This window comes from Theropithecus gelada, chromosome 15 (genome assembly GCF_003255815.1).
Source record: "Theropithecus gelada isolate Dixy chromosome 15, Tgel_1.0, whole genome shotgun sequence".
In the NCBI taxonomy this organism is placed as follows: Eukaryota; Metazoa; Chordata; class Mammalia; order Primates; family Cercopithecidae; genus Theropithecus; species Theropithecus gelada.
This window is the reverse complement of record NC_037683.1, coordinates 79,224,212-79,236,878: the sequence shown is the minus strand read 5'-3', so window position 1 is coordinate 79,236,878 and position 12,667 is coordinate 79,224,212. Positions and strand designations below refer to the sequence as shown.

General features: G+C 39.6%; 1 protein-coding gene across 2 annotated transcripts in view; it reads left to right on the top strand.

Moving 5' to 3' along the window:
- The window catches only part of VLDLR (very low density lipoprotein receptor), a 32,942-nt gene extending 22,810 nt beyond the window's left edge, over positions 1 to 10,132 (top strand). The window contains exons 8-19 of one of the 2 annotated variants that reach the window (XM_025360050.1): positions 418 to 537; positions 641 to 766; positions 1,257 to 1,428; positions 2,017 to 2,235; positions 3,147 to 3,265; positions 3,880 to 4,019; positions 4,340 to 4,481; positions 6,032 to 6,178; positions 7,085 to 7,168; positions 7,544 to 7,624; positions 8,443 to 8,612; positions 9,479 to 10,132. In XM_025360050.1, coding sequence (XP_025215835.1) covers positions 418 to 537; positions 641 to 766; positions 1,257 to 1,428; positions 2,017 to 2,235; positions 3,147 to 3,265; positions 3,880 to 4,019; positions 4,340 to 4,481; positions 6,032 to 6,178; positions 7,085 to 7,168; positions 7,544 to 7,624; positions 8,443 to 8,612; positions 9,479 to 9,514 — 1,556 coding nt within the window. In that variant the 3' untranslated portion in view covers positions 9,515 to 10,132. The remainder of the gene's footprint in view (positions 1 to 417; positions 538 to 640; positions 767 to 1,256; positions 1,429 to 2,016; positions 2,236 to 3,146; positions 3,266 to 3,879; positions 4,020 to 4,339; positions 4,482 to 6,031; positions 6,179 to 7,084; positions 7,169 to 7,543; positions 7,625 to 8,442; positions 8,613 to 9,478) is intronic. The other variant, XM_025360052.1, reaches the window with a different exon arrangement.
- Positions 10,133 to 12,667: the final 2,535 nt, after the last annotated feature.

The window sequence follows — 12,667 nt, the reverse complement described above, 5'->3', positions numbered from 1 at the left end:
TTGTTTTTGTTTTTTGTTTTTGTATTTTTAGTAAAGACAAGGTTTCCCCGTGTTGGCTAGGCTGGTCTCAAACTCCTGACCTCGTGATCCACCTGCCTCGACCTTCCAAAGTGCTGGGATTACAGGCATGAGCCACCATGCCTAGCCCAAACTAGTTTATAGTTTAACCTCCTTAAAGATAACTGATCATCAATAGAGAAACTTGACTAAATGCTGCTTGACCAACTGGTAACTTGCCAAGGAGATAGATAATCTACCCTGAAGTATATACCTATAAAATAAATGATTAGGTCTTAGACAAATCATGGGTTTCACCAGGCCAACTAGATAAGTTATCAAATAGCTTGGGTTTTAAATGTGAAAGACAGATATTAATTGAAAATAAGTTGTCAAGTGACTGCTACATTTTTATTTCAGATATAAACGAATGCTTGGTAAATAATGGCGGATGTTCCCATATCTGCAAAGACCTAGTTATAGGCTACGAGTGTGACTGTGCAGCTGGGTTTGAACTGATAGATAGGAAAACCTGTGGAGGTGAGTCTAAGAAGAAAACCTGGACCCTGCGGGTGATGGGAAAGGGTAGTATGTACCTAGTAAGGTATAGAAGCAGCAAGACTAATTCTGATTTCCCTCCTAGATATTGACGAATGCCAAAATCCAGGAATCTGCAGTCAAATTTGTATCAACTTAAAAGGCGGTTACAAGTGTGAATGTAGTCGTGGCTATCAAATGGATCTTGCCACTGGCGTGTGCAAGGCAGTAGGTAAATGAACTTGGACTGGTGTAGCTATTGTACTTTTACAAGTAAGTCCCTCTTAAAGGTACAGCCGGTGACCACAATAGTCAAACTAAACGTGAAATCGTACTTGAGAACAATGTTGCTAACCTCATAATACAGCAGTATCGGTTAAATAGCAGATCTCTCCCCTAGACATCTACCTTGGTCATTCCTTTTGCGTATGATACCATGAATACCTACCAGGTTTGCATGCTCTCTGTTTCCAAAACTTGAGTGCAACTCAAATAAGTGACTTATTCATCACCCACCCTGTTGTTGAAGGCTGTAATCCCAGGAATGCCTTCCTAAACCATAAGAAGCACTTGCAGGTCCCAGGGGCAGGAACTCCAAAACAGATACTACTGACGTGTTCCACAATACCTTTACTTTCTAAGATCTCTGCTGGGAGGAGGTGGTTTAGAAAGACCTTGCCTTCTTAAAGCAAAACTAAGTAACCCTGACTTTCATCTTGCAGGCAAAGAGCCAAGTCTGATCTTCACTAATCGAAGAGACATCAGGAAGATTGGCTTAGAGAGGAAAGAATATATCCAACTAGTTGAACAGCTAAGAAACACTGTGGCTCTCGATGCTGACATTGCTGCTCAGAAACTATTCTGGGCTGATCTAAGCCAAAAGGCTATCTTCAGGTAACTTTCAGTTCCATTTGTAGTGTCTCGACATAAGTCATTGTCACTTGGGAAGTGATCTGTGGGATAGTTTGGAGGAGTTTCATTTTGTGTCTAGCCCCATCTAGCATCTAATTACCTGGGGACATTAAATCTAACACTAATTCTTTATTAAATTGTTATCATTTCCTAAATAGAAACTGATAATTGTCTATGAAGTAAAAGATGACATCTTTCATATTTTTTATATTTTCTCCCTTTTCTCTACAGTTAATTGAGAACTGTTCATTGTTGCTACAAATAGAAATGGTAGTACAGCCGCTTCTTAATGGGAACTATAGAAACTCAGATGATGGATACTGAAACAAATAGCTTCACTTATAAATTTGTTGTTCTTGTATATAGAATACATACCAGCAACTAGATAATCCACAGCATTATTAATTTAGCATCAGTAAGCAGCATGGTTAAATAATTTGAGTGGTGAGCTGTGGTGTTACTAGATTTCTTTCTGAATGAAGTCATTGACCATTTTGTAAGCAAAAAGTCCCTTCTCCAAGCTCTAATTGTGTCAAACTCTTAAATTTCTTGTGACCTATTCTGTTTCAGTGCCTCAATTGATGACAAGGTTGGTAGACATGTTAAAATGATCGACAATGTCTATAATCCTGCAGCCATTGCTGTTGATTGGGTGTACAAGACCATCTACTGGACTGATGCGGCTTCTAAGACTATTTCAGTAGCTACCCTAGATGGAACCAAGAGGAAGTTCCTGTTTAACTCTGATTTGCGAGAGCCTGCCTCCATAGCTGTGGACCCACTGTCTGGGTTTGTACACCGTTTTCTATCACATAGCTTTTTGAATGGTATCTGTGTAGGTCAGGAGCTTTCTCATACCTGAATTAGTACTAAAATCTCAAGGTTTATCAGCCCTCTACAACAAAGAATTAGAATTCTAATTCAAGATACCAGTTTTGTCCCAGTTGAATGACCCTAGGACGGCCTTATCTGTATGACAGGTCCTCCTGTCTGACTCGTATGACTGACTGCTGGTTGATATTAATGAATTAACATTCCTGATTTGATGTGTGTACCAAAAGCTGTATCTGAACCCTTTTGCCCACCCAGTTTCTACGCAAATGATTTTTTAGTTTTTGACTGAACACTTTGCTGGGCTAGCTCTGGATGATCAAACCTAAATGACAGCCTGAATTGTGGGGATTTGGGTAACGACATTGCATCTAAGTGTGCAAGTTGTCTGAAAGTCCAGCAGAAATAAACAGACCTTTATAGAAACATTTCACTAAGGGGGTTCCCTAAATTACCACTAAGTAACATAGAAGAGCAGCTTAGGAAATTGACTAAGGCTGTAGTCATCACAACTGCCCCCCCTGCAGCCTCATTAGAACTCAATCAGCCAACCCCTGCTATGAAATTTAAAGGATATTTGTCTTTCACTCCTCTGAAAGAAGTGACCTTTTAAAAAGGAAACATAACCTTGTGACTTTGGGCCGAAATTTAAATGTCAGACAAACATAGATTATTACAGTTAATAATGAACTTGCAGATTCTTAATATTCAATTTTATTTACCTAGAACAAAATTTAGACCCTTAAGTGTTACTATTTGTCACTAGAGAATCCCTTGAGTTTTCTGCTCAAATTTTAAATTTTTGTTTCAAGCTACAACTTTATTCCTTCTAAACCACTGAGGCTTATTTCTCATTTATTTCTTCACAGCTTTGTTTACTGGTCAGACTGGGGTGAACCAGCTAAAATAGAAAAAGCAGGAATGAATGGATTTGATAGACGTCCACTGGTGACAGTGGATATCCAGTGGCCTAACGGAATTACACTTGGTATGTATGTTCTTCCTTCTCAACCACCCACTCAACTATCTTCATAGTGTTTCCATTTATCTCCATGGTGAATTCTGGACTAGCAGATGACTCTTCTGCTTCCGCCTAAATTCTAGCAGGAATTTTCAATGGGAGTAACTGAACAACGCAAGTAAAATGGTGGATTAGCAAATTACACATTCCGTAACTACTGACCTGTTGTCCACCTGGGCCTAATATGTGACACGAACTCAGTGAAGGTTAGGTCTTGGGTGCACTCATACTAAATATTCTGGGCATGGATGCCTTAGCATTTCCTGAATTGCAGGCTTTTAACAGTTTTCTTCTGGCTTTTTGGAGGAGAACAACAAAGTGCCAGCCTCTTTTAATATTTTCTGTAATGTGAGTAATATTTCTTAAGTCATTTACTTTGAGAATCTCAGGTACCCCGTTAGTCCCCAAAAATGAATGTGGATACAGATTCTGCATGCTGCTTTGCCAGGTTTGTGTGACCCCGTTAAGAAACCATGTTGGGGAAAGAACCATAAAAGTAGAATATTAATTCATTAGATGTTTTAAATGGAAGCCAGAGTAGTAGTGGCTTGTCATGTAATGACAATTCTTTTCCTACCTAGACCTTATAAAAAGCCGCCTCTATTGGCTTGATTCTAAGTTGCACATGTTATCCAGCGTGGACTTGAATGGCCAAGATCGTAGGATAGTACTAAAGTCTCTGGAGTTCCTAGCTCACCCTCTTGCACTAACAATATTTGAGGTAAGATGTGTCTCACATCAAAGTGTGTATACCTTTCAGCTACTATATCACTTTGAGGAGAAATGACAGACATGGCGGGAGGAGGGAAGAGCAGCTGAGCATGGCTTGAGCAACTGCTTTCACTTAAAACCTGGTACAAATTAGACACTAATTCCCAGAAGCACTTCAAACCTAAACTTGATTCTTTTACAGTTTTATATCTAGTGTCCCAGCTCAGCATTCAATAAACTTAGTCCATTAAATGAGAAGTAAATGATGACCTTAGAAATGGACTTGTGTTAATCCTGGATGTACATGCTAATTGTGGGGTTCTGTTGTAGGATCGTGTCTACTGGATAGATGGGGAAAACGAAGCAGTCTATGGTGCCAATAAATTCACTGGATCAGAGCTAGCCACTCTAGTCAACAACCTTAATGATGCCCAAGACATCATTGTCTATCATGAACTTGTACAGCCATCAGGTACCGTGGAGAAGCACAGTCCTTAATAACCACTTTAAGGGAAGCAGCATGACACAGAACCTACTGGATGTCAGTGGCTCTTGGCAACTCACCTTTCTTTAAAAGGAACGTTTGCCCTCCCGTACCCTACCTCAAACATTTCACACGTTATTTTTTTATTTCTGCTGCCTTAGAGAAATGGCTTCTCAGCTTCAGCTCCTAGCTTCCCTCCCAAGCCTCAGTGTCAGATCTTTTATTTCTGCTTCATCCATGTCCCCTTGACCTTCAGCCCCTCTTGCCAAGACTATTGCAGTAGCCTCCAAAGTAGCTTTTGTGCTACAAACTTCCTCTACTGTTAGTTTGCTAGGATTTTTGCAATGAAGTGCCACAAACTGCCTTAAACCACAGAAGTTTATTGTCTCAAAATTCTGGAGGCCAGAAGTCTAAAATCAAGGTGCCAGCAGGGTTGGTGCCTCTTGAGGGCTGTGAGGGAAGGATCTGTTCGGGGCCTCTTTTCGTGGTCTGTTGACAGTGCTTCCGCCTGTGTCTCTTCACATCATCTTCCCTCTGTATATGCTTTTGTCCAGGTTTTTTTTTTTTTTTGAGACGGAGTCTCACTCTGTCGCCCAGGCTGGAGTGCAGTGGCAAAATCTCAGCTCACTGCAACCTCCACCTCCTGTGTTCAAGCAATTCTCTTGCTTCAGCCTCCCGAGTTGCTGGGACTACAGGAGTGAGCCACCATGCCCAGCTACATTTTGTATTTTTAGTAGAGATGGGGTTTCACTATGTTCACTATGTTGGCCAGACTGGTCTCAAACTCCTGACCCCAAGTAATCTGCCTGCCTCGGCCTCCCAAAGAGCTAGAATTAAAGGCGTGAGCTGTAATACCAGTCATATTGAATTAGAGCCCAGCTTAATGACCTCATTTTAACTTGATTACCTCTGTAAATATCCTATCTTCAATATCTCCAAATCAGATCACATTCTGAGGTACTAGGACTTCAATATATGAATTTTAGGGAGGAACACAATTCAACTTGTAACACCTACTTTTTCCCTGTGACACACCTGATATAGGATTGTGTAGATTCTCAAACACATCAGGTTATATTATGTCCTGCTGAAAACACTTGGCTGGTTCTATCTAAATAAAACCTTCAAACCTTCCTAAGGCTGAGTTTCCTTCCACTTTGTTGGAGCAAGTCAAGAGAAAACCAGGAGAACATGCCTAGTCTCCTTTCTCTGAGCCTTTACACTAAACCTTGGGCCAATAGTGAGAGCCAGTCCTGGTCCCTCACCTCCCTTCCCCACCTCCTCTTTTGAAATCTATCTCTTAAAGACATAACTTTTACAGTCTGTCTCTAAGAGGTCCCTTATCTGGTGTCCTTAGAGCATGCTGCCTGTACTTTTATACTTATTCTTCCTTGATATTGCTCTCACTTGAAGGATTGCCAGAGTCAACAAGTCTAAGCTCTTGGGGGCAAGGACTCTGATCTTCAACACGTAGAACAAGGCTTTATATATACTAGGCATTGGAATACCCATTTTAATGGTATTTTTTTCCTGACTAGGTAAAAATTGGTGTGAAGAAGACATGGAGAATGGAGGATGTGAATACCTATGCCTGCCAGCACCACAGATTAATGATCACTCTCCAAAATATACCTGTTCCTGCCCCAATGGGTTCAATCTAGAGGAAAATGGCCGAGACTGCCAAAGTAAGGCATTTTGTGTTTCAACCACAAGTAGAACATACAACAAGCAATATAAGACACAAGCTTGGATTTTTAAAAATTCTGTTTTAGCTAATTCTTTGAATAGATTTGAGAAGATATCTGCTATTGTTGTATGCCGGGTTATCATGTCATTTCTTTAGAACTGGCTTTAACCCATTTCAACATTAAATGAGTTTATAGGAGACTATAGTGTCAACATACTTTATACTAATCTGTACCAATTAGTCCCTTAACAGCACTGAGCTAGCCAACTTGCAGGTAATTAAACGAGGCCTTAACATTTTTCCTCAAAAGGAGGAGGACAGAAACTATGCTTAAGGCAGGCCATGGTTACAGAAACCTCATCGCCTCAGTGGGTGACGCTTACCTAAAATAACACTTAAGCTGAATTTGCATTTAGTCTTCTGTTCTTAGCTTTTGATTAAGTGGCAAATTAAACTCCTTTGTGTGGCCAAGGAGCTCATATGGTGAGGCTGGTGAGGTTTTTACTAGCATGATTCATGGTCAGGTCACGGCAGGGATTAGCTCAGTTTACCAAGAAATTAGTTGCAAGACAGTCTGGTATGCCTGCTATACCAGAGCATCTTGAAAACATTTCTTGTAATTTCCAGGAACGTGGGATATTGTTTAGAGGGATAAAATATGGTTGTCCATCATTTTGAATTGTCAAATTCCAAATACCGACTGTTCTTCCCAAAGTTTCATGTATCTCTTTTTGCATGAAGATTGCTATTTCAATTTTGACACATCAGCTGTACAACTTAGTTCAGCAGTGGTTTGTCTATTTTAGCTGGTTTTAAAATAACCTTTTGCATGGCTTGTCTGGACAAAAGAGCTAGCCATTCTGGAACCTTGGCATTAACCAGGTTCTTGGTTTTTATAATTCAGGTACTGCAACTACTGTGACTTACAGTGAGACAAAAGATACGAACACAACAGAAATTTCACCAACTAGTGGACTAGTTCCTGGAGGTATCGAGTTCAGTACTGCAAACTGTTAATCTCCACTAACAGCCACACTCTTTGTATCTATAGCTTAAATAATTAATGCAACCTTTAACTACTATTTCTGCCCCAATTGGTAACCTATATTTAAACACCAAAGACTTAAAATTTGCATATCTTTTCCTGACTGATCTTTAAGGTTTCTAGTAGAGAACTGTCGGTGAAATGGCTACTACAGCCTGTGACTCAAATACTTCTAGGCCAGAGTTGTTCCTGGTGTTCAATTGTAGTAGATAGTGAACATCAATGTTGGATGCAAAGGTTTTGGCTCCTTACCTGATGGGTAAATCTCTAAATCTTAATACAGACCCTTCTAAACGGATTCCTTTTATTCCTCTGTAGGGATCAATGTGACCACAGCAGTATCAGAGGTCAGTGTTCCCCCAAAAGGGACTTCTGCCGCTTGGGCCATTCTTCCTCTCTGTAAGTAGATTTCCTACAAGTCTGGGTTCAAGAACTTCTTAGATACCAGATGAAGATTTTTTGTTCATCTGGAGCTACCCTTTTATGCTGTCATAGCACTTATGACACTGAATTATATTCACTTTCTCCCCCACATAGTACACTAAATTAAGGCCCATATCTTTCTCTTCAGTTGTGCCCTTGGCACAGTAACTGGCATGATAAATGTTCAACAGTTAATGCTTTCCACTTAAGCACTGTTAGCCTGGCTTGTCCCCTTATAAGTCTCTTTAACTGCTCTTCTGTTCCCCCTTTGAAATGCGTGTAATGCTTTATACAGAGGAGATGCACAAATGCTTAAATGCTTTCTTGAAGAGTTACAGGACTTGTTGAGGGTAAATTAAAAGCAGTTAAGAATTTTCAAACCTATGGAAAAGGACCTCTAAAACTATTATGAGACATGTGAATTATAAGGACTTTGCTATAAAAGCCTTTGTCCTAAATTAATAGATTCCAAGCTTAGCTAACACACCAGGAACACCTGAATAGCTCTCCAGAACCTTCTGCAATTTTAATTTGGTGAGACTAAGGTGGGACCGAGGACCCTGCCCTTGCCTGGATGGATGTGGCTAGCCCAGCTCCAGTGCATAGAACTACCTCTGGGCTGAGCTTCTTTCAAGCTCCTGGCCCATGTTTATTCCAACTTCTAGTTATCCTAGCTCCATAAAACATGACATTTTTACTAATGTCAATTATTATGGATTCCTGAACATTATTACCTTTCTTGTATGTTCCAATGTTAGACTTAGCTCACTTAGCTACCCTCTGATTTTTTTCAGTGCTCTTAGTGATGGCAGCAGTAGGTGGCTACTTGATGTGGCGGAATTGGCAACACAAGAACATGAAAAGTATGAACTTTGACAATCCTGTGTACTTGAAAACCACTGAAGAGGACCTCTCCATAGACATTGGTAGACACAGTGCTTCTGTTGGACACACATACCCAGCAGTAAGTCAGCTTTGTGTCTTTATATACCATGGCTTGAAGTGAGACTTTTCAGAAAGGAGACCTAGGCTGGAAAGAGAGCCATTTGGATGATGGCATTACCAAATACTTCATCTGCCACCTGGATATTAGACAGTGTAGCCTATTAGAACATAAGTCAGTCAGTTGATCAGCATCTAACCCTCACCAAATGGCAAGAGGGTCAACTTAAGGTCACCACTATATTAAGATATTTTTGGTTATAGAAATGACATGTAAATATTAGCATGAACCAAGTAGCTCTTTACTGAACTATTAAATCCATTGCCTACTGGATATTTGAAAGTAAATTAGCATATCCTATATAGGGGAGTTGGCTTAAAGTCAGTATATTAAGATTCACTTAGCCAAAATTATGATACGCTTTGCTTTAAAAAGTATCCCACCACACTTAGTATAGCTAGCTTTTCTTCTAGCAGTAGTCATTCACTTGTTCTTCAGATGAAACCCAAGTGGAGTATTTGGCCTTCACGTAGGAAACAGGCTGAAAAAACCAAGTATTGATTGCTCCCCTCTCAAGCTCTGGTGAAACATGGAACAGTGGTCAATTCTTGACACAGATGGCTTTTCACATTTTTCTCCAAGACTTATGATCATTAAGTAGAAGAGGCAGAATCAGTCACACTATCTTATCTCACTACCAAGCAGGTATAGTTGAATTCAAATTAAATGCATGAATGATACAACTCAGTACTCTTTTGTATCTGACTTTTCTTCTGAGCACTCTGAGTGTTCGAATGACCAACTAAAAAGCAGGGTCCATTTTAAAGACGAGAGTTGCCATCAGTGAGTGATCACCAAGCTCATTCCATACTTCTTCTTTTCCACAGATATCAGTTGTAAGCACAGATGATGATCTAGCTTGACTTCTGTGACAAGTCTTGACCTTTGAGGTCTAAACAAATAATACCCCCGTCGGAACAGTAACCGAGCCAGCAGCTGAAGTCTCTTTCTTCCTCTCGGCTGGAAGAACATCAAGATACCTTTGTGTGGATCAAGCTTGTGTACTTGACCGTTTTTATATTACTTTTGTAAATATTCTTGTCCACATTCTACTTCAGCTTTGGATGTGGTTACTAAGTATCTGTAACCCTTGAATTTCTAGACAGTATTGCCACCTCTGGCCAAATATGCACTTTCCCTAGAAAGCCATATTCCAGCAATGAAACTTGTGCTATAGTGTATACCACCTGTACATACATTGTATAGGCCATCTGTAAATATCCCAGAGAACAATCACTATTCTTAAGCACTTTGAAAATATTTCTATGTAAATTATTGTAAACTTTTTCAATGGTTGGGACAATGGCAATAGGATAAAACGGGTTACTAAGATGAAATTGCCAAAAAAAAAATTTGTAAACTAATTTTGTACGTATGAATGAAATCTTTGACCTCAATGGAGGTTTGCAAAGACTGAGTATTCAAACTACTGTACATTTTTTTTCAAGTGCTAAAAAATTAAACCAAGCAGCTTAACCATGGTTTGTGCCTGTTCCTCTAGGATGAAATCCTAGCCTGAGTAGTATCAAGTGTTCTGTGTGAGCTATAATTCTTGATGTTGTATAACTAAGCCTGTAATTGGGCTAGTTTCTCTTACACCCAAGTACAGCTAAAAAATGAAGTACTGTTTAACATTTGCTCCCAAAATATTTCTTACTGTGTAAAAGAAGCTAGCTTAGTCTGTACCTAGAATTCCTTTTCCATTAACTTGTTTCCTGATCGAGAAACACATGCTGAGATTTCTATGAATTCTGCTTCTTTATAGTTAAGTCTGTTTTCCATGTTCTGTCATTTATTTAGGTCAAGGACAAGTGCCTTCTAAGGCATGGATAAGGGCTTTCTTCTTATAAAAATCTAGACTGTCTTACTGTGAAGATGCCCAGGGAGGATAGCAAGCAATGGCATTCTTGAACAATCTAAGGCAGGGTTCTCAGTGTGGTCCCGGGAACAGAAGCATCTGCATCACCTGGGAATGTGTTAGAAATGCAAGTTCTCAGCCCTATCCCAGACCTACTGAATCAGAAACTCTGCGGGCTAGGGCTGAAACCTGCTTTCATAAGCCCTTCAGGCAATATTGATGTAAACTAAAGCTTAAAAACCACTGTTTTGATGTGACTTCATGAAGAATATAATTATAATATCACCTAAATTTTTATCCTGGCTGGGATAGGGCAGATTCTTATTATGGACAATTTCTGGAACTTACAGTATGAAGAGCAGATGAAGAGTTTGAGACAAAGAAAAAGTTGCACAGGGAGTTTAGTGAATTTTTCCATCAGGTTGGCCATTACTTTCTTTCTCCAAAGTCTCAGGATGTCTGGAAGCAAGGAAAGACACAAGACTGGAAGCATCGGGTGGATGCTGTGTGTCACAAGTGAGGTGGAGAGTTGACTGTGGAAGGTACAGCAATTCCTCTGGAATTAAATGACCGACCAACACTGTAGGAAGAAGATGAAGAGAAGATGTTTTAAGTCGCTACATGAATCAGTGGATGACTCATATTTTCACTGGCATATGAAATATAAGGCAGTTAACATCTTGTTTGTGGCTTAAGCAAAGAAATTAATATTACTAGATGAAGGGGAAGTTGGTTCTGTTGTCTTAAGGGATGCCCCCTTGTGATTTTGGTCAACTGAATGAAAAAGGAAAGATAGCCTTGGACCTTTGTTTCATGGGAGGTTTGGAGGTCAAGCATGTAGAAGGAAAAGGCTGTAGTCATGAATATAGAACTGTCTGCTCTCCACCTTTTCCTTACTGTACATTTAGTCATCACACTGAACAGGATGTGGCCTGCTGACAGTGAGTAGCTGAAGTGCCTATTTGGTAAGTAGGTTAGCATTCAACATGAACTCTGAAAGCCATTTCAGTGTTTGAATGCTGCTCTGACCCTGCTATGGTACAAAAAAACACGTTTTTTTTCGTTTTTTGTTTTTTTTTTTAACTGGAGTAATACCAAATTCCCTTTAGAAGCTTGAAGTTTGATACTATTGCTTTCCCTATTATAACGATTATACAGTATTAATTATAAGGCCCAAAGTTTGTTTTGGCAAATAAAGCATTATTCTCTATCATCATCATCTTTTGAATTCCTGTCCCTAGTATGTTCTTTCATGTTCTGGGTACAAATTTCCAACCCTCAAAGAGTCTAAAACATCTTTTTTTTTTTTTTTACCATGTCCTCCCCAATGAGAAGCCAAGGTACAACTCATTGTACCTAAGAGGTACAAACTCATTTGTAGAAACAAAGTAACTAGATATTCCTATTGAAATAAGAATAAATATACTGGGGGCCAGGTATGGTGGCTCACGCCTATAATCCCAGCACTTTGGAAGGCCAAGGCAGGAGGATCACTTGAGGCCAGGAGTTCGAGACCAGCCTGAGCAACATGGTGAGACCCTGTCTCTACAAAAAAAATTTATAAAAATAAAAAATAGTTATATGACTAAACTACTAGTCAATACAACTTGTAATAATAGTGCATGAATGATAAGAGGCCTTGGCTTTATCACCCAAACAAGAACCTGAATTCTATGTGAAATGTGTTAGGGTAAGTTTCCTGTGTCTCTAGAGTTTAATGTAGAAGATAATTAAGAGGTAAAATATGAAGCTTACCACACACTAAAGGAGAATATTTGGAGTTAGATGAGCCTGTCACACAAAGTGAAAGTGGACCCTCCAGAAATTTTAGGAATTGCCACAAAGATTGATGATAGGTGAATAAACAGATTTGTGGCCTCTGCTAAAGAAATCCAGCCAAGTTCCTCTGTCCAAATTTTTAAGTGCCCTTTGCAAGCTATCTATTTGGCAAAATTAGTCCCAGTTGTTCAACTAGTTCCCTTGAAACATTCTAGTAGGTGTTTTAAAGCCTAGGTATCCCTGCCTCTCTAGTTCTTGATGAATACGAGGCAAAAAAAAAAAAAAAAAAATTGAGACTTGCACTTTGGCATTTGCTTCTGTACCTTATATCTGTGGAAGTCAAATAGCCCTTCGCAAAAATGAGAAGCCAAGCTTTAAA